Genomic DNA, 22,484 nt, shown 5'->3' with positions numbered 1-22,484 from the left:
TGCTGTCGGCTTTGGCTATCAGTTTCGCTCACTCTGTCTTAAGGGGGGCCTTTATATAATCTCTAGTAAACAGTAACCACTGGAAAAGAAACCAGTATAAAAACTGGGCTATATTCTTTTCTTTTTTCTTTTGTTTTTTTCCGAGACAGGGTTTCTCTGGTTGTCCTATAACCCTCTCTGTAGACCAGGCTGGCCTCATATTCTGAGCTCTGCTTCCCTCTGCCTCCCAAGTGCTGGGATTAAAGGGCGGTGTATTTTCGAATGGTAAGATCAGTGCTCACTGAGTGTTCTGTAGGAGGGTTCCGTGGGTGTCTCCCGTAGGAGTCTAATGTAGACTTGGAGAGGCCTGGATGCTGGTGTTAAGGTTTGGTCCTTTAGTCAGAGAAATAAATCCTCTCCAAATATGTTTAAAAAGAGGGGGTGGTTATGAAACACTGCCAAGTAAACCTTTCTGAGCTATCCCTCCATTCCTGTCTTCTCAGCTGTCACCTGGGTCCCAGTGGAAAGTGAAGGGTAGAGCACCACATGCCTCTAGTTTGCTGCTGAGAATCGGGGACATGGGATCAGGTGATAATTCTTCTAAAACAACATATACTGTGCTGCTTTGGAGAGTGCAGTGGCTACCACCCACAGTCCCATCCCTCGGGAGAGCCCAGAGAGCAGACCCAAGAATATGAGAACCTTGCCAGGAGGACGGAGGGAAAAGATGGTGAAGGAGGATAGAGAGGCAAGGGGCGGTGGGGAGTGGAGGAAGAATGCACAGGCACTTGTATGGCTGCAGAGATGGTTCAGCTGTTACCAACGCTTTCGACTTTTTCAGGGAACCAGAGTTCAGTTCCCAACATCCCTATGGGGCAGCTTATGACGGCCTGCGTGCGACAGCAGCTCCTTCTGACCTCTTTGGGCACATATAATGTGTGCATACTCCCTTTTATGCACGCATATGAAAATGAACATTGGGGGGAAAAGGACACTTTAGGCCAATGCTGGGTGCTTGTGTAGCGCACACAAGGCCTTGGGCTTCATCCCCAGACTGTAAATAATAGCTTAAATAAAATCAAATGAACAGTATTTACCTATCTTGATTTGAAAAATCATACTTTGTTTTGTATATACTGTAGTAAGCTTGAAAGTATAAAACAAGAGTAATTTTAAAGTGAATTCTGTTTTCCTACTTTAATGACAACCATTTTAAAAAAGGTTTTAAACTTTGTACTTTTCTGAGTGGCTTTATTTCTTGAACAAAAAGGATCTTATACATTGGGTTGAGGGCTGTAAAACAGGTATGTCTCTTAAAGCAACAGAGCCATGAGCAGAGATCTCTGTTAGAATTAGCCAGCAGAACGTAACACTCAAGTCTAACTTAGTATCTTTGGGTTCAAAGATTGCATTGCTATCACTCCAAATAAATGTGATTCCGTGCCTAATGATTGCTGTCTACCAGAGACTGTTCAGACATGGGTTTAAGCCAAGAGAAAGTCCTTATTAAGCTGGCCAGTATACATGGGGATTCCCAAACACAGTGACACAAAAACACTGTGTTTGGGAATCCCCATGTATACCTGAATCTTTCTCAGAGTAAACTTGAACACACAAAAAACCATGTCTTGGGTTGACATACTTCAGTTAACAAGCAGAGTTAGCTAGAAGCAGAATTACAGAAATCAAAAAGCCTGGTTAGTCCATTTAAGGACCTTCCTAGAACCGTAGACTCTGATGGATTAGGCCTGTGTTTTTGTTTTGGTGGGTGGTGCTGTTTCCATGTCGAGTTTTACAGCCTACGTGGTATTTCAGTCATGGTGTCAGTCACACTAAGGTCTCGGGGCCCTGGTACACAGACCTTCCCATAACAAATACTAAATTATATTAAAAGAGACAAATACAGCTTGCCTGCCCTGTGCAATTCTTTTAAACTAATAAAAGTGTCTGGGGCAGTGGTCGGGAAGCAAATGAGAACTCCTGGAAACACTTGAAACGCACACTGTAACACCATTTAAAACACACACTGCAACATCCTTTAAAACGCACACTGCAACATTAGGGTTTTCTGAGGTTCCTTTGTATAACTTCTCTCGTTCTCATTCTCCTTCTGGGTTCGAGTCAAAGGACACCGTAACCATCAAACACCACTTCCAGTGTTTGGTGCCTGTGGGCAGCTCATCCTCAGACAGAAAAGAGCAGGGACCCCGTGCAGGTAAGGTGCGCATCTCTGTAGAGAACTTACAAACAGTCCCGTGAGAAGTCAGCAGCAGCAGCAACTGCAGGGATCAAGCTGTCAGGGTAGAGGTGCCGCCACCCTCCCTGGTAAGCTACCACCCAGCCCCGAGGCTGCAACCAGAGCATGCTCATTGTGCTGGAGACAGTTACTGCAGCGGGCCTGTCTCTCTCACATGGACATTTTTTGAAAATGCTATGAAAATTAAGACAGCCTACAGCTTGCTGCAGTTTTAAATGTAAAATACAGTCAGTAAACATTTTAAAGTTTCCAAAGAAGCTGAGCTAATTGTGGCTATGGGTGACTCTCCCTGTTCTTCACAGGTCATGTGTGAGAGCCTGTGTGGAGCACAGAACTACCCTCGATAGTGATTTGATTCCATTATAACTGGTCATGTAAGGCACCTGTTCTTAAATACGTTCCTTTAATACGTTTATTGCTGTGGGTTAATATAAACAAGGCAACAGTGAATGGGAATAAAGTCCAAGTCGTTACAATCATAATGATTTCTGCTGACTCTGCACTCTGAACTCACAAGGATATGAAAGATTGAAGTGCCCAAAACATGACATCAGAGGAGAAATCAAACTGAAGTCGCACAAAATGCAGGTGAGTGAAGCTCAGAGGCAGAGCATGTAGGAGCTATGGAGTGTCCCCACAGCCCTGGGCTGACCCCAGCACCAGGGGTCAGGGCGCAAAAGCACCTGGTAAGAGTCACCATTACCCATGGTTCCCAAATAACACTCCAGGGTCACGAAAGAAACAAACACTTTAAGGAGGCAGAACATTTTCCCTTCAGATACTCTGTTGCATGTGGAAAATGGAAAATGAACAGCAGAATATCCATTTTATATAAGCCATGCGGTAGCCCACACCTTTAATTCCAGCACTTGGGAGGCAGAGGCAGGTGTCTAATGATTTCGAGGCCAACCTGGTCCACAGGGCAAGTTCCAGGACAGCCAGTGCTACACAGGGAAACCCTGTCTTGAAAACAACAACAACAAAACCCCTCCATCTTATATAGTGGTAACACCAGGCTGAGGAGATGGCTCAGTGGGTAAAGTACTTGCTGCTTAAACATAAGGATGTGAGTTCAGACAGATCCTTGGCACCCACAAAAACGCCAGGTGTGGTGGTATTTGGCTGTAACCCCAGCATGAGGGGCAAAGAGACAGGTGCATCTTGGGGGTCTTGCTAGCTGGCCAGCCTAGTCTAAATAGTGATGAGGTTCAGTGGGAAACCCCTTCTAAAACATTATGTGGGAAGTAGTAAAGTGACTCTGACTTCCCTATGACATGCATAATGAATATTCATGAGCAAGCACATACATGCACATACCAACACCACCCCACGGGTAATACATGACAAAATCTAACTGTACTGGCATTGGGGAAGAGGTGCCTTATATTTTGATTATAGGCATACTGACCTAACTAGAATGAATTGCTTACAGCTAGATTACAGTGTTTGGGATACTGTTTATATATCTTTGAGTATGGGAATGAAATTTATCAAAGCATATACAAAATACAAATGAAATGTTTAATAAAAACCAGTAAAGCATACTCTTGTTACCTGTCAATCTGTTCACATTTGTATCATCTGATGAAATTGTTATAATTTTATGTAACTTCTATTGCTTTGTTAGTGAAAAATGTTTTTATTTCCATAAATAAATGTTTTAAGTTCTTGTGTAAGAAGGATTCTAGTATCAAAACACATTCTTGTATAAATTACTTAAGGCACAGCATGCTATTTAATTTTAAATTTATATCCTTCATTAATAAAAAAGCTATTTAGTAATACATAATAGTTTTTTTAAAGACAGGGTCTCTTTATATAGTCCTGGTTGTCCTCGAACATGCTATGTAAATCAGGAGAACAGAGATCCACCTGCCTCTGCCTTCAGAGTGCTGTGATTAAAGGCGTGTGCCACCACAGTCACTGAATATATAACTGTTAGGTTTTGTTGAAGGCACTGGCATTTTGCCATGAGACAGACAGACAGACAGACACACACACACACACACACACACACACACACACTCATACACACACACTATATGTGTATGGGCATACATGTAGACATAGGCACACCTTAAACAGTGGATGCAGTGAGGAAGTTGGTATTGAGAGAATTCAGTGGGAGCTGAATAAGCATCTGTACAGTGGTTCTGCCACTGGCTCGAGTTAGTCTAAGACCCAGCTTTGGTGTCCATGAGAAAGTATGGAAAAGAAACAAAGCGGCCTCATGGCATTAAAATGAGATGTCTGTCATAGACAAATATTTGTAGGAAAGAACTAATTGCTCATTTAATTGAACAAGAAAACCTTAAAGAGAAATTTTAGCAAGATTTCATATACATGTTTGTACCAATGCCCTTGAGCCTGCAAGGCTGGAAACCTGAAGTTGTTAAGTTTGGCTGAAGGCACTGGTGTTTTGCCATGAGACATATGTGTGTCTGTGTGTATATGTGTTTGTGTATGTATATATGTGTGTATATGTGTATGTGTTTATGTGTGTATATGTATATATGCGTATATATGTGTGTACATGTGTATGTGTTTATGTGTGTATATGTATATGTGTGTATATATGTGTGTGTTATTAGACAATTCGATCCCCTCACACTCCACACGGCACACAGCTCACACTCAGTGTCTTTCCTTGGAACGATAAGTGACTTGTGTTACCCTGTGATCAGTTTCCCTGTCCACGAAGCTGCAGACATTTCTCTCAATTCTGGCACTGTCTGAGGTAATGTAGAATTCATAGGGCAGGATAAAGATAACAATTTTCATTCTATAAAAATCTATATCTATAAAAATGAAAGATAGCATGTTAGAGTTAGGGCTGACATGCTGTCTAAGTTCTAACAGTTGTAATGCACCCCAGCCCACAAGCTTGATTACACAAACATTTTCATTAGGGAGGTAACTCTGGCACAATTGGGGATCATCAGGAGCACAAAAATAGCAACACACTTGCATTTTAACATTCAAATACTATGTGATATAATGTACTTCTATAATGTCTTTATATTATAGAATACTATACATCCAAAGGGTGTTTTAGTCTTAATTTTGTTCTTTAAATGTACATGAAAATAAAATATATATCAGGAAAGGAACTTACATGTACTTATAAGTAGAAATAGTTCAGTGTACCCAGCACTCAAAAATGCAGTTATGAAATAATAAAACCCCCCAATACACTGTAGTACACAGGAGTGGTGTCAGTTCCTGTGTCCCAGGAAAGAGGCTACCCTGAGCTTTAATTCTGTAAGTCAGAAAAGGAATCTTTCCACATATTTACTAAATTAAAAGTTTTATTGTTCGATGCCTGTGCCTTAAAGTTACTAGCTTTCCTCAGGTTCTTCAAGGGAATCAGCAGTCACTGAGCGGACCCCAGTTCCAAGACTGGATCGCCGTAATGACAGTTCCACTGCAGAAATCTGACGTAATTCTTTGCGACACAGTTTGACAGGCTTGACCCCCTGAAGCTGTCCTATACTTCTCACAGGCTGAAACTGGGATGATAGTGGACTCTGAGACTGTATGGAGGGCTGGGCCTCTGTTTTCTCCACATTGCTCTGGAGTTGGCCACTGGATGGTGCTAACGAGCCACACACTGGAAGTGAGTCTGGGCCATCTTCCAGAATCTGCTGGGTCAGCAGTTCGGTTTTTAAGCTGCTTGAAGAATTGTTTACTTCTCGTTCTCTCCCATTCAATTTTGTATTTTCAGTTCTAGACGCCCATTTTAATTCTTCAGAAAGCACAGCTGCCTCTTCTGGATTCAGAACTCCATCTCCAGCATCATGATCTAAAGAGAAACCGACACAAAACAAGCAAACACCATCTTCTGAAAACCAGGTATTTTTGCCGTCCTACAACCTACATCATTGCCACTAAACACCTGGAACTTGCAAACTCCTGCTTAATAATTTCCTCAGGCAGATATGTGACACGGAGGCAGGCTTGATTTACTTATAAACATCTTGCAACGTGAATATCAGATTTTTTTAAACCCATTAAAGTTGAAAATTCATCTAGTAATTTTGGTACTCTCTATAAACCTATGGGCACTTTTTGTGTCTCTGAAATCTTTTTAAAGAACTAATCATCACTTTAAGTTTAATGCAACTCAGTATTTTACTTTATGCATGTGGGTGTTTGCCTGCATGCATGTGTGTCCTAATGCAGACGTGTGGTGTCTGGAGAGCAAGCGTGTCACAGACTCCATGTGTGTCCTAATGCAGACGTGTGGTGTCTGGAGAGCAAGCGTGTCCTATCCTTTGCACTAGAGCCACAGCCTCCATGTGGGGGCTGGGAACCAAGCCTAGGTTCTCTGAAGGAGTGGTTACTGCTTTTAATGCTAAGCCACTTCTCTAGCCTGAAGAATTATTTATTTTTATGTATATTACCTGCATTTATGTCTGGGTATCATGTGTGAGCAGTGTCTGAGGGGCAAGGAGAGGGTCAGACTCCCCATAGCTGGACTTACAGACAGAGCAGTGTGGGCTCTGAACCAGTAAGCTGCCTCTCTAGCCCTCTGATGTGGATATCTGTCTTATACTTGTCCTCTGCTTGGCTTGTTACTGGTTAATTTCAAGTCCTGGCCAGGTAAAGGCAGCTCTGGACCACACCAGCTCTGTCCTCCCTCCAGCAGGGTTCATCACAGACACAGATCAAAGTCTGGTCTTGGCTTCTGCCCTAGTGTGACAGCAATAGTCTGTCACCCACTGTATTCTGTGCTATGTGCCACAACCTCTACACTCAGGGGAAGCCACAACACAGTCTTAGTGAGTACAGCCTCTGCAGTGAATGACGAGAGTGAATAAAGTTTAAACCTCAGAGGTCTTCAACTATGACAGATCTACTATCAAAACCTTGCTTAAGGGAAAGCCATCTTAGTTAGTAGTGATAAAATAATTGCCAACTTTGCATGAGCCGTCAAGTGCTCAGTACACTTTCAGTTTAGCCCTGTGAAGACAGAGTCTAAGCAGGTTCAGTGGCAGCTCAGAAGCCTGTACAAAGCTGGAGCCTGGCTTTAAAGTGACCTACACCATGGAAGGACAGAACTGACCGCTGCATGCCATGTCCTCTCACCCCTCCCCCTACATAAATGCACACAATGAATAGCAATGGAAAGAGTCTACTTGGGCTCATCCAAGCCTCAGCCCTGAGTCGGTCTCTGTCTGACAGGTGGTTGCTGAGAGTAAGAGGCCTGGCTGCCTTCACCAGAGATTAAACTCAGTTGCTTTAAAAGCCTGGGTTATAAACTAGAATATGCGTGTCTACATACTCTTCTCTAGTTATATAATTTTTTAAAGATTTATTTAATTTATTATATTTACAGATGCCAGAAGAGGGCATCTGATCCCATTACAGATGGTTGTGAGCCACCATGTGGTTGCTGGAAACTGAACTCGGGACCATTGGAAGAGCAATCAGTGCTCTTAACTTCTGAGCCATCTCTCCAACCCCTTAAAATTTGTTTTGTTTCCATTGTTTTATTTTTATGTGTATGGGTGATTTTGCTTGCATGTATGTCTGTACACCACATGTGCACCTGATGCTGGTGGAAGTCAGAAGAAGGCATCAGATTCTCTGCAACTAGAGTTACAGACAGTTGTAAGTCACTATGTGGTTGTTGGGAATCAAACTCTTGACCTCTGGAACAGCAGTCAATGCTGCACAGAGTTAAGCCTGGCCTTTACACTGCCCCCAAGGTATTGTTTGAATACTTATTTGGCTTTAATAGTTCTTTTGAAACAATACTTTAGCCATACTTTCATTTTCAAGTGTGACCTGAATGTGTTCTGTGATAAGTAAAGCTTTGCCCATGAGAAAACAAACAACTATGGGGAGGTGCGCCTTTGCTCTCAGCCCTCAGGAGGCAGAGGCAGGCTCTGAGTTCAAGGTCAGCCTGGGCTATAGAGCAGGTTCTAGGACAGCCAGGGCCACACAGAGGAAAGCCCACCTCAGAAAGAAACCCATGAACATTCTCTTCACCCCCCACCCCCCCGTTTGTCTTCCGAGCACTTCCCATGGGTCTGTTTTATATAATGCTGTCTCTACCTCACCCTGAACAGCCTTGTCATTTGCAAGTGCTCCACTACAACCAGCAGGCATTAGGGTCACGGGAGGCCTTACGCTCAGTCAGTGTGTGCTGCCACTGCGCTGCTCCTTGGGCGGGGTCTTTCAATCTCTTCTTTAGATCTCTGCTGGTTTTCTTATAGAAGTAAAGATCCTTTTCCAGCTTCTGAATTTTATCTTCATATTTTTTTAAAGTTTCTATAATGCCTTCTCCATCTTGGTCTACAAAGCAAACATTCACATTTAACTTTGACTTTAAATGAATTATTCAAAATTAGCATACTCCAGACTCATCTTAGAGGTCACAAGTATGTGACACAACTTGCCCGTTCTGTGAGCACTCTGCCGGCTGACAACACGGAAGCCTAGCCATCTTCAAAAGCTCACAATAGCTGCTTGATTTTCACTTATACAGAGCCTTTAAGCACAAGTACAGAGAGAACAGGATATGTCAGATGCAATGGCATGTGGGATCCTACCAAAGGAAATTCTCTTCATGAGCCAAAGCAGTTGCTGGTTAACTTTGTAAAAGTAACTTATTGTCCTTTCCTCCACACCCAACGTTATATTTTCCAATTTTGCTTCTTCAGGTTGCTTCTTTTACATCCCTTTAGGTCGGTGATGTCAGCTCTGTGCTCCTGAGCATCAAGGCTGAGTGGCTACACCGAAGTGAAGCAGACTCAGCCGCAGTGACTGGGCTGTCTCTGGGCACCAGCCACGTCAGGTAACGTGAGAAGACTATGGTGGCAGCTCTCTTTCCACACCAGAATCCACTGGGTTTCTGATGATCGCTAACAACGCTACGGACCTATAGTGTATAAAATTTTATAACCAACTAAAAACGTGACAACAGAACCTATCGTTTCATCTGTACATGAAAATGCCAGCAGTTGTCTTACATTTCCACATAAAAGCCAGACCAATAACAAACCAACAGGAGTTCAGGAGTTCTTGGGTGTCTGGGAGCAAGCACAGGGATGGCCCTTCAAATATGAGTCACCTTACATCAAAATGACAGGAAGCCTGGCAGCCATGTGGGAAGGTCAAGAGTTATCTGTGCGTAGTGACCATATGAACACTGTGGCCGGCTCCCGGCTCCTCCCTCAGCATTTCCCGTCCCCACCCCTTCAGTAACCGTGGGGGAGGGGCTACCTTTGAAATGGTGCAACAGCAGCTGCATCTTCTGTTCATGCTCCTTCTGCTGCAGGGTCAGTCTGCGGTCACACTGCAGTCTCAGCTGCTCCAGTGCAGCTTCCAACTCGTGGACCATGTTATCCTGTTCCAGAACCTTCATTTTCATCTCTCTATTCTGCAACTGTTGCTTGCGTTCAGCTTCTCGCAAATTAATCACCTATCAAAGGCAGTTTGGTCTTTTGAGTTTTTAAGTGTATCTTACATACCTAGCACAATAGATTACCCAGTTTTCTTAGGATACATAAAGGTAAAGCTACTTAACCTCAATAATATCTTAAGTGCTTTCTAAACGGTGTTGGATAGATGCCTAGGAAAATGCTTTAAAATATAACTATAAAACAGCCAACAACCTCTTGAATTTGTCAAAATTCTGAGTCAGTAAAACTTTCATTTTCAATACAGTATTGAACTAATAGTCACCCTTCCAAAGCATCTTAGATAAGATTTCTGCAGTTCAGATAAGATTTCTTAGCTCCTTTTCTTTTGGAGACATGGTTTTACTATATATCCCTGACTGGCCTTGAACTTGCCTCCCAAGTGCTTGGAACTGGAGACCCATGCCACTGTGGCTGGCTATAATTCTGTAACTGTTTCTCTAGTCCACACGGCTATAGAGGGATGTTTACATTCTTACAACATCTACATATTACCCTGTCTTAAGTGAAAGGATATTTTAACCTTAAATGCTGACATTCTGTCCCGGGCCATTGCGTCTGTGTGTCGAGGTCTGCTGCGTTGGGAGGAAGGCAGAGCGCCATAGAGCAGGATCTGTGCTGTAGAGCCTGACAGGACTCTGAAATGACTCCCATTAGAATAATACTCACGTGGCCTTAGCTACATCCCTTGGCTGTGACCCCTCAGGATGCCATCAGAGACTCAGCCATATGCCCACTACGAATCAGTCTATCAGCAATAGCTGCTGACTACCGACTACTCAAGCCTCAAGAGACTGCTTAGTATTTTCATTCTTTTTTTTTTTTTTTGAGATGGGTCTCACAGCTGCTCTGCAACTCACTATGTAGACGATTCTGTATTTACATTAGAATCAAGCAATGAAAAGGAAGGCTACCAGTTAAACCATCTAGACCTCCTACAAGGGGACCTTCAGTTTTAACCACCTCAAAGTTAAGGTTTACTTTGAGTAATTCACAGACTTTCTGGTAACACTCAGGTCCACGAAGGGAAACTGTGCTTACATTTAGTTAACCACTAAATCTTTGAGAATTTCACTTTCTTTAAAGTTCAATATAAATAAGGCATCTTGACCATTTTTTTTTAAAAAAGTGGCATTCTTTAGAAACACACCTTGTTGAAATATTTGAAAAGAATAGCTCTAATCTCAGCAATATTCAGGCAAACTAGCTTTTCCAGAACATTTGCTTCACTTTGAGAGAGGTTCTGGACTGATGATTTGAGTGAGTTTTGGCGACTTTGGATGCTTTCATTCTTGAATTCGATCGCAGCTTCCAGAGCTTCTATTCCTTCTTCAAGTTGGAAGAGAAGATGTTCTTCCTAGAGAGCACAGAAAGAAGTCATCGTAAAGAAAGGGCACCTGCACATTGTCATTCGCTTATATCAGATCTTACCATGGTATGACACTCTTAAACTCTCACTAAATGTAAAGGACACAGTATTTGAGATTTGGTTAAACTATATGATGTATTATGTGTTAGTGTATACATGACACACGATCATCGAGTTTTTATAGTAATACTACATATCGAAATAGAAGATGCAAAGGCTAGGTGATTTCCATGATGTTCCAAGGCTCTGCAGCAAACCCTGATTACCTGATCCAATGGAGATGCCTGAAGAGCCTCAGCTCACAGAAGCTGCAATACCACTGTCTCCCTCAATGCTCCTAAAGTGCATTTACAATGAGAGTCTTTTTGATGAGGCCTGTAAAGCTGCGGCACCCCCAGAGACCTAACAAAACATCACAGGGCTGGGACAGAAGGAGGGACACTTGGAGCCGACTAAGAACTAGTGAGAGGACAGTCTGTAGAACAGAAGCAGCCAGGGCTCAGGGAGCCACAACATTTCTTAAGAGTTCTATAATGAGCCAGACACAGAGGCAGGCACCCACAGTTTCAGTATTTGGAAGGAGAAGGCAGGAGAATCATGAGTTCAGGGGCTCCATACTGAAACCATTTTAACCCCCTTCAAAAAAGAGATTTCTATGAAATGTTATTTTAATGGTAGTAATATAACAACAGCTAATATGCTGTTTGTGTCAGAAAACCAAATAGTTCTCTGAGCTGTCTGAAGTTACACTATCTGAAGACAAGAGGTCTGTGTTCCTATGCCTGTGTAGAACAAGTGTCTGCAGGAACGGCCTTGCCCGTACTCACATTCCCACTGACAAACACCTCATGGTGTTTATTGAACGAGTTGACGAAAAATTCAAAACTATTTCCATATGTCTGTTATTTTTCCACCACTTCTAAGAGTTGTTAGACTTCCACACCTTCTTTTCTCCAGTTTGAGAAACAGGAAATAACTTCACCTGGCAGGAAGTCCCACACTCACTTTAAAAAGACATCTTATAAAGTCTTCTGGAAGAACAGTGTGTGGAAAAACATCCAATAGTCATGTTTCTGTGCAGTAGCTAACTATCCTTGGATTGCATGGTAATTGTCCCAAGAGAAACACAATAATCATATTTTGAAAGATTAAGTATTAAAATGTAAAATGATTGTGTATTGTTTATGCATGAGTACAAGTGCCCTACAGCACCCAGAGGAGATACTAACTACCTGGAGCTGGAGTTACAGGTGGTTGTGAGTGGCCAGACATGAGTGCTGGAAACTGAACTCGGGTCCATAGCCACTAAAGCCATCTTTGCAGCCTCAGTGATCACATTTTTAAGAGGAGGAGGAGAGCCACTTTAAGTACTACTGAAAGGAACTTATACGAATAACTAGAAGGAACCAAGAAACAGAACCGAGTTATCGAAACAGACTACATATGACGCTGCAATTCATACTCTCATTATATTTTTGTCAAAAATAAATGTAAGGACTGGAGAGATGGCTCAGTAGTTAAGAGCACTGACTGCTCTTCCAGAGGTCTTGAGTTCAATTCCAAGCAACCACATGGTGGCTCACAATCATCTGTAATGGGATCCGATGCCCTCTTCTGATGTGTCTGAAGACAGCTACAGTGTATTCATATAAAATAAATAAATATAAAAGGTTTATTGAGAATAGTTTAGGACATGTCTGAGAACAATTCAAGTATAATTTTAGTTTCTGTAGTTTCAGATGTAAGTTAAAAATGACTGAGAAAATATAAAGCATTATTACGACAGAACCCAGAGGATTACCCACTCTGGTGAGATATCTCAGTAAAGTCTTTTCCTGGGAAGTCTAATTATCTGTTTGTTCCCTGGAATCCACAGACAGGAAGAAGTAAATAACTGCTTCCCCATGGTGGTCTCAATGAAAATGGCTACCACAGGCCCAGAGGGAGTGTATTAGGTAATCCTTGCTGGAGTGGGTGTGGCTTTGTTGGAGGAAGTGTGTCACTGAAGGAAGGGCTCTGAGGTCTCAGATGCTCAAGCCAGGCCCAGTGTCTCTCTTCCTGCTGCTGCCTTTGTAGACGAGGAATTCTCAGCTACCCCTCTAGCACCATGTCCGCCTGTGTGCTGCCATGAAGACACTGGACTGAACCTCTGAAACTGTAAGCCATCCCTGATTAAATGCTTTCCCTTATAAAGGTTGTCATGGTCACAGTGTCTTTTTACAGCAATAGAAGCCCTAAGTAAGAAGTTGATACCTGGGACTGCAGTATTATGATTGGCTGACCATGCTTCTGTTTGGGTGAATGTGAACTTTGGACTAGAAAAGCAGCTGAGTACTTTAATGTAGCCTTAATGGACTATTCTCATTGGTGCATTGAAGAATGTTACTGATCTACCGGGCCTGGCTCAAGAGATTTCAGAGGAGAATAATGTTAATATATGGCCTAAAAATTATTCTTTTAATATTTTGCCCTTTGGCTGCTTTCTGCATTTGTCTAAAATAAAACTGCCTATGTTGTGTGCCTATTAGTAGCCAGTCTTATGCAGATCTATAATGAAAAAGAACAAACTGAGTACGGGAAGATACAAAATGTCCACTTTGAGGAGAAAAGGGGCACCAGGAAGTGTGAACAGATTAAAGACAAACCTGATGCCAAGTGGAATAAAGGGAGAGGTGACCTCAGAGCAAGACCCCAGCCCACTAAACTGCCAACTTGTGGAAAGGAATTAAAGCAAAGCTTAGGTTCAGGCATGGTGACACACAGCTTTAAGCCCAGCTCTCAGAAGACAGAGGATGGAAGATCTCTGAGCTCCAGGCCAGCTAAGCTTAGACAGTGAAGGAGACCATCAAAAACAGAAAGCTGGTGAAAATGTATTTGAAGAATGCCATGGTCCAGCCCCAGCAGCAGAAGAACTTGGCAGTTTTGGCCACATGGTTCTGATTTTAAAGTCACAGATACAAGAAAGGTGTTATAGAATTTCCCTGTGTGACTGAGGCTGAATGTGTGTCAGGGGTGTCCCTGCATGGAAGCTCAGAAAGGCCACTGCATGAAGCCTGGATTGCCTTGGAGACCCTGAAACATTGGAGATACCAGAGCTGTGGGATACCTGCTGAGGAGAGCTGCTATCAGAGCTGCTATCAGGGAGTAGAAAAAGCCCGAGAGAGAGAAGTATATTACAGTCAACAAAGCAGAGGGGAGTTGTAGACCTGAAGAACCCTTTGACATAAGACATGGATACAGTTTGGAATTTGCCTGGCTGGTTTTCCAGCCCAGTACACTTCAGCCTAGTGCTTCCTCACTCTTCTCCCTTCCCTCCCTTTTGGAATGGTGATTCTATCCTATCCTATGTCGTTGTATGTTATAAGTATGTGATCTGCCCTGTCATTTTGATTCTGCAAATAGTTATAGCTAATAGACTGCCATGTCTCATATTAGACTTTGACTTTGGGACTTTTAAAATGTGTTGAGACTGATTGACTATGGGACTGTTGAAGTTGGATGGAATATATTTCTGCATTACGATCATGCTACAAGCCTGTGGAGCCCAGGGAGTGCAATATGACTGTTTGAATGAAAATGGCCCCCAGAGGGCCAGAGGGACTGACACTGTTAGGAGATGTGGCCCTGTTGGAGGAAGTGAGTCACAGGAAGTGGGCTTTGAGGTCTCAGATGCTCAAGCCAGGCCTAGTGCCTGTCTCTCTTTCTGCTGCTTGTGCAGATGCAGAACTCTCAGCCACCTCTCCAGCACCGTGTCTGCCTGGATGCTGTCATTTTCTCACCATGATGATAATGGACTGAAACTCTGACATTGTAAGCCAGCCCCAATTAAATGTTGTCCTTATAAGATTTGTCTTGGTCATGGTGTCTCTTCACAGCAATAGAAACTCTAGCTAAGGAGACATGGCCCCACGTTGTCCACTGACCTCCATACATGTGCTTTGCCATATGTGCATGCATGCATGTGCAAATGTACATGGGCACATACACTCCACACAATGAAAATTTAAGAGTGAAAATTCAAAATAAAGCACTGCACATGGCTGTGGGTCCCTCTTATTCTATGCATGGCTGTGGCCAAATATCCAGCATACCACCATTAATTTCTGAGATAACAGGTCTGCATGGGTCCTGAGCAACTACTTTTCTAATAGGCTTCCTAGAGAACAGGGCCTAAGGCATTAGTTTTAAATGTTTTAGACCACACATATTTAGACCTTCCAATAAAGAAGTAAAACAAAAGGCTTAACAAAAGCTTTCAAGTGAGGGCTGGAGAGATGGCTCAGTGGTTAAGAGCACTGACTGCTCTTCCAGAGGTCCTGAGTTCAAATCCCAGGAACCACATGGTAGCTCACAACCATCTGTAATGAAATCTGATGCCCTCTTCCAGTGTGTCTAAAGACAGCTACAGTGTACTCATATACATAAAATAAATAATTAAAAAAAAACTTTCAAGCAAGTACTGTGTTATATGTACATTTTGAATAAATGAATGTTTAAATACAAAAGATAGAAGTAAAATGTAAAAGAATAGAGGTTCTTAAATCTTTTCCTGTATACCGCTTACTATAGACAACTGAGTTCTTAGCAAACAACGGTGTTTATCCCATCATCTGCAGCAATACAGAGGGAAACAGAGGACATTAAGTTAGTGAAGTAAGCCCAGTACAGAAAAATGAAGCATGTCAACCCACATGAGCAGCAGCAGCAGCAGCAGCAGCAGCAACAACAAGAAGCCAACCCAAAGTAGGGAGCAAACTAGCAGTGAGAGGGGCAGACAAGGTTAACAGGCACCAAACACAGGTAGGCAGGTGGATCCAGTTCTCATGTTCCATGGTACAGCAGGTGTCCCAGTTAGATTTAAAGTGTCAACTTGATACGGCCAGAGTCACCTGAGGAGGGTGTTTCCCTTGGGGGCAGGGTCTCCAGATGAGACTGACCTGTGGACAGATCTGTGCACCGTCTTGACTGTGACTGAAATAGGCTGGCTAACTGTTGTTCTGGGATAGATTCAGCAGCAAACAAAACAGTGTTCCTCCATGGTGTGTGTGCTGTTCAGGTTCTTATGGAGTTCCTGTCCTGACTTCCTCAGTGACGGACGGTGACTGGAAGCTGAAATGTGCCTCTCCCTCTGAGCTTCCAGCACACTTATCACAGCAGCAGAAAGAACTAGAACAGGAATGGCACCAGGAAGTGTGGGGTGTTGCTTCACCATGGGGTCTGGAGAAGAATGTGAAGACTGTGGCCCAGAACATCTGTAGGGAAGGTGTAGATGCCAAGAAAAATGCAGATGGGGAGGCCTGGGGTGTGAGGATCAGAGGGAAGCCAAGGTTCTATTAAGACTTGGGATGGAGCCATTGTGAGATATGATGGAATAAGAATATGCTGATCAACTGGGGCTGAGAGTCAGCTGTGGGTAATAAGAGATCAACACGATGGAATGAAACGTGCACTGGGGCAGCCAGGAGATAGGAGCACAGGGTCAGCACAGAAGCTGTGGTCCAGGGCAGCACTACATCTCAGGCAGCCAAACTTGGCAAGCCTGTGCATGATTCCCACATAGTGCTGGCTTTAAAAGCACGAAAGATGCTAGACTGTGGGAATCATGGAGAGTGGACGAGGCTTGGAGCCATGTGGCAGGGACAAAAAGTCCCTGAAGAAAGACAGGGGGCCCTTGGTGAAGACTTGTGCTCAGTTGTGGTGGAGAATATTAGAGATGCCATGTGGGATGTGGGATGGCTGTCAGGGATGGTCAGTACAGCAGAGCAGCCCAGGCCCTCAAGTCACATATGTACCGTGGTCGGCAGAGATGAAGAAATGGGACTGTTCCAGCTGTTTGGAGCTGGAAAATGGTAGTGAGTCCTAGGAGCCAGAGGCTGAGCTACAGGGTCTGGATTTACATTGCTGACTGTTTATATGCCCAGCGATTTCCTTTTGTGTAACTTTTATTCGGTAGGAGCCCACAGTTAAAAGATTGGAGTTTTAAAATTTTGATTTTAGTTTAATAAGCATGTATATGTCTGTATGTAGTTGTGACACATGTGTGCAGGTGCTCATTGAGGCCAGAAGATGACTCAGGTTTCCCTGGAGCTGGAATTAAACGTGGTTGGGAGCCACCTGAAGTGGGTGCTGGGAACTGAACTGATAGGCTTTCCTTGAACCTTTAAAGCATTGGAATTTTTTAGACTAGACTTTTAAGAGTCCGAGTGAGACTGCAGGGACGAAGTTTAAAAGCAGCATGTTTGTATGTCAAGCTGCTAAGGGACGAACTGTTGGAGTCTGCCGTAACTCAGTTTGACACAGCCCAGTGCCGCTTGAGAAGGGAGGCTCAGTTTAGGGACTGCCTAGATCAGACTGTCCTGCAGGCCATCTGTGGGGAATTGTCAATGGATGCAGAGGGGCCCAGCCCGCTGTGAGGGGCGTCCTTCCGTGGGCAGCTGGCGCTGAGCCTGAGCCCCCTGACTTGAGCCAGCAGGCAGTGCCTACTGTGCTTCTGTGGGGGCCCGCCCCCACCTTCCAGTGTGGGACTGTGCCCTGGAAGGTGAAATAAACTTTCTCCTCCCTGGTTGTTGTAAATAGTTTTATCCCAGCAACGAAAGGAAAGTTGGCCTGTAGCAATTTACTATCCATTTTAAAATAAGTAGAAAAGTTCAAGTGTTTCTACTGTATAGAAAGAGTATTTGAAGAGATAGAAATGCTAATTACCCTGGTTTGGTTACTGTATATTGTATATGTAGACTGAATTGTATTACTAGACTCCATAAATAAATCCAAATATAAATTTACACAGATTAGAATTCAAATATATAATTTTTAATTGTGGAAATGTTCCATCTTCAGTGAATTGCTGGGCAATCTGCTACTAAAATGATCCAAAGCCTATCACTTCTTAAAAATAAATAAAAACTACTGTAAAAATAATTTTAAGCACTTCCATTAATTTACTACTGGCAGATCTGCTTGACAATATCATTCTTGGCTTTAAAACATTGGTAAGAGCAGAAAGAAAGCCAAAGAGACACAAGACTAAATGGCACACAACTGTGTTCCAGTGTTGTCCAGGGAGGTACTATGAGAGGTGTTGTGGACAAGTCCTTAGTCAATGTTATCTGCCACAGAGCCCCACATAAAATGCAAGCCGTATTCTGTGACAGGGCCTCACTCTGTAGTTCTGGCTGGCACAGAGCCTACCTGGAACTTGTAGCAGTCTGCCCACCTCAGTACTAAGATTCACACGGGCATCTTTTGCTCTAGCTTACAATGCCCTATCCACATGCCCTACCACACTTCTCAAATATGTGCTTGCAGTGCACTGTGGTAACATTAACACAACTTTTCCCAGATGACACTGCACTGCTCTGGGTAGTAATGTAGTAAACATGGCTTTGCTGCATTGCTGTAGTACTTAGTTCTGTTTGCTTGTTTGTTTTCTGCATGACCTTGTAACGGTCATGGACCTGGATGGACAGCATTCCTCACTGCTCACATGTGCAGTGTATTAGGTCCTATCCCTTCAGACCTAAGAGTCCAGGGCTCTAGTTTAACACTCTAGGAGCTACCCAAGTCATGCCACAAAATGGGGAAGCCAATGTGTAGGGTGCCCATCCCTTCCGCTGACAGTCCCTTTCATCAGTTGCTTCAACAGGAGACATGTGTGACATCTTTCTGCTGTTTCTTCATGGTACCCTCTAATTTCCTCCCTCTCACTCAATATGGACACAAGATTCAGGGAGGCCCAAGGCTGCCAGCTGTTCCCCTTATTTCTCTTGCTTTGGTAATAAATATTGGAGAGAAATTTCAGGTTCAAAAACTCATATGAAACAGGGTATTAGAATCATTTGCCAATGAAATAAAACATGTTTTAAAAGATGAAGTCTGGGACAAGTTGAAAGCCAGTGATTGAATTGTCTCTTACAGCTGAGAAGCGCTATATTTCCTCTCAAATGAATATTGTACCTAAAAGGGATTTTACTGAAATTTGTATTTTTGTGTGAATGGTGAAGAACTTCCACTGAAAACACCAGCTCTTTATCAAGATAGGCACCTAGCCCCTTTACCAAAGACACACAGGTGACAGATGAGCTGGCTCAGCAGGTAAGGGACAGACCTGACCCCTGAGTACCCCATGGTAAAAGGGAGCTCGTCTACATGCAGAGATGCGCATCCCTCTCAGACTGTGAGAACACAACTTATGTGTTCTCCTTGAAAGCATGGAGACTCAGATTCAGATTACTCTCTGTAATCTGTGACTTCAGCTGAGAACGCCACACGTGCGGCCGGGATGCTTAGTTTCAAAGTGCCTGGCAGTGTCAGTGAGGGTACGTGCGGGTGCCACTGTGCCACTGTGGGAGGACATCTGCCTAGCCAACCATGCTTATAGTACCAGGTAGATGCCAGAGGAACTCATTTGCTGACAGAGTCTTGAGGGGTGATCAGGTTTATCGGGGTTATGATCACATGAGCAGAGTCCCAGGAGACCTCCCCATCACTCGTCATACAGCAGCTCCAGCTCCAGGGAGTACTGACTTACTTTGGGGGACAGCACTCTCCCATGTTTCAGCTTCTCATCCACACTGTTCCTCTGTCTCTGGAGCTGCTCCCTTTCTTTCTGAAGAGCTTGTACCTGCTCTGAAATCTTCATCTTCTCCTCAGTCGGGCTACTCTCAAGCTGCAAGCTCTTTTCAGATAACTCCTGGTCCAGCAAGTTCAGGCGAGCTGATATTTTGAGACTATCTGTGCTTAAGGCCTAAAAAGACACAACCCACCAGACAGAAAAGTTACAAGGAATTCAGACATCCAAACAATAGAACCAGTTAGCTTCTTATTGATGTATTGAGTTGTAAGGTTTCTAGAAATTTCCTTTTTCTATTTTTATCTTTTATAAAACTTTCTAAAGGGGTTCATTAACTAAAATCTTAAAATTTATTTGAAGTTATTGAAGTTACGTGGGCTAGAGAGGTGGCTCGGTGGGCTAGTGAGGGCACTGGCTGCTCTAAAGGAACCGGGATTCAGGTCCCAGCATTCATGTGGCAGCTCACAATGGTCTGTAACTTCAGTTCCAGAGGATCTGGTCCCCCTTTCTGGCCTCCTTGGGCACTACACACACACACACACACACACACACACAAATAGTGCAACTTAACTATACCCGCAGGTAAAACACTCAAACTCTTTAAAAAATGGTTTTGGGAGGCAATATTCTTTCTTTATTCTCTTATTATTTTATTCCTTTGCACATTATATGGTATAGCTGTTATAATTTTTAAGAGGTTAATAGTTGGTGTTTTTAACATACCTTTAATTCTTTTTTAAAAAATGTATTTATTATATATTAAGAACACTGTAGCAGTCTTCAGACACATCAGAAAAGGGCATCAGATCTCATTACAGATGGTTGTGAGCCACCATGTGGTTGCTGGGAATTGAACTCAGGACCTCTGGAAGAGCAGTCAGTGCTCTTAACCACTGAGCCATCTCTCCAGCCCATACCTTTTTATTCTTTTTTTCCCACCCACCACTCCCTCTTTTTATTCTTACTAGGGTCAGAAAATACAAGAATCTGGTCATTTATGGAGATGTTCATTATAATGTAAAATATTGTTATATACTTCCATATGGTTTCTAACATACATATAAACTATTATAAAGTTTACCATATAACAAAAAGAACTATTTTCCAAACCAAGTCTCCTTAACCCCTTTAGTTGGTCTGTCTAGTGTTTTGCCATGTATCTAGACAATTAGTCTCCGATTCTGTGTATTGCAGGAGCCCCTCCTCTCCTGTCTTCCCACTGTGAGATACAACTATAGCTTTTGGCTAAGTCAGTAGTCACTTAGCTCATTATGAATGTGTAAATAGTAATTTCACAGCTAACATATCTATTAAAATGATCTCATACTTTGTTCATTTAGTCAAAGTCAGCAGTAAATGTATTCAGTAATGTTTTTTTTTCCTCACTATTTAGTGTGTGTGCATGCACACCACAGCATGAGTCAGAACACAACTTATGGAATCCCTTCTCTACGTCCACCATGTGAGCTCTGGGTGTCAATGAATTTGGTGACAAGCACCCCTGCCCACTGAGCCATTTCAGTATTTTCTCTTCTTGAAACATTTCACCTGAAGCTGCCCTGCTGCAGATCCTGCTTAAGCTAACTTCCCCCGGGGGCTCATGGGAAAGGCCAGTGCTGTCTCGGCTTCAGACAGTGCTCATGTTCCTGAGGCACGTGCTCCAGCAGTTTCCTGAGGCAGCTTCCACAGGACGGACTCTGCTTTCACGATAAGTAGGAATGTGGGCTAAGAAGGGGATGTTTTACTTAAAATAATTTTCCTCATAAATTTGAAGACTGCTTTGGATCTTTTAACTTGCAGTGAAGAAAGTAGAGAAGCCCAGTGCTAGTCCCTTCTATCTGGAGGTATTGAAGAGCTGGTTTTCCATCTAAACCTTTCATGGTGCTTTGCCTTAGACTCACCAGGCTGGGCCTTTGATGGCATTTTTAGTCTAGAATCTCATACTGTGTGAAGAACCTTTTCTTTTAAGATTTATTTTTTTTTTCTGTCAATTTGTATTTTGCCTGCATATGTGTGTATGTGTGTGTATATATACATACACACACACATATGTAACATATGTAACATTCGTGTTCCTGAGGTCAGGTAAAGGATCCCCTGGAAATGTGGCTGTTGGGAATGGAACCTGAGTCCCCTGCAAGAGAAACAAGGGTCCTCAACCACTGAGCATCTCCCCAGCCCTGGGAACTTCATGCTGTGTGTTTGATATCTGTTTTCTCAGTCTGGATCTCCTATTACTTGTGTACTGTGCTTTCTAGATTTATCTGAGATATTTCACTCTTATTTTCTAGTGATTTTTCTTTTCTTGGTATTAAATTAATTTTACTTATTTATTTGCTTTTTGATTATTTATGGGTGGGGTGTATATGTTAATCTGTTTATCGATATGTGCCTTTTGTTTCTTTTATTGGGGGTGAATTTTCTTTTAATTTACTCTCAAATATTTAACTTTTTCTTCTTACCCTTTCCTAATAGTTCTTTCATGTCTTTAATGACCTGTATTTTCTGTTTTATGGCTACAGTAGTCTTTTTTTTTAACCACATTGAAGATTATTAAAGTCTTTTTCAGCTTCTTGTTCTAGTCCTTGTATCTCTTAGTTCCTTCTTCCTTCAGTTAAAGTGTTTGTTTTTAACACGGGTGGGTTTTGTTTTGTTTTGTTTTTGTTATGTAGCCTTAGCTGGCCTTGAACTCATAGAACCCTGCCTGCCTCTGCTTCCGCAGCGCTGTGATGAAAGGCACGAAGCACCACACAGGGCAATGTTGGTAGCATTCAAGAGTCATGCACTAGGCTGGAGAGATGGCTTGTAGGTAAAGCAGTTGCCATACAAGCCTGGTGCCCAGAGTTTAGATTCTCAAAACCTTATAATGGCTGGATGTAGAGA

General features: G+C 42.9%; 1 protein-coding gene across 1 annotated transcript in view; it reads right to left on the bottom strand.

The window, feature by feature from the left end:
* Nucleotides 1–5,574: 5,574 nt before the first annotated feature.
* KIF27 (kinesin family member 27) overlaps nucleotides 5,575–22,484 on the bottom strand; it is a gene marked incomplete at both ends in the record, with an annotated part of 58,258 nt that continues 41,348 nt past the window's right edge. Inside the window, 5 exons of the mRNA XM_080936648.1 lie at nucleotides 5,575–6,038; nucleotides 8,372–8,536; nucleotides 9,467–9,665; nucleotides 10,814–11,020; nucleotides 19,560–19,775. Coding sequence (XP_080792774.1) covers nucleotides 5,575–6,038; nucleotides 8,372–8,536; nucleotides 9,467–9,665; nucleotides 10,814–11,020; nucleotides 19,560–19,775 — 1,251 coding nt within the window. The remainder of the gene's footprint in view (nucleotides 6,039–8,371; nucleotides 8,537–9,466; nucleotides 9,666–10,813; nucleotides 11,021–19,559; nucleotides 19,776–22,484) is intronic.

This window comes from Micromys minutus, assembly GCF_963924665.1.
Source record: "Micromys minutus genome assembly, chromosome: 1".
Classification (NCBI taxonomy): domain Eukaryota; kingdom Metazoa; phylum Chordata; class Mammalia; order Rodentia; family Muridae; genus Micromys; species Micromys minutus.
This window is presented reverse-complemented; position numbering and strand designations above follow the sequence as displayed.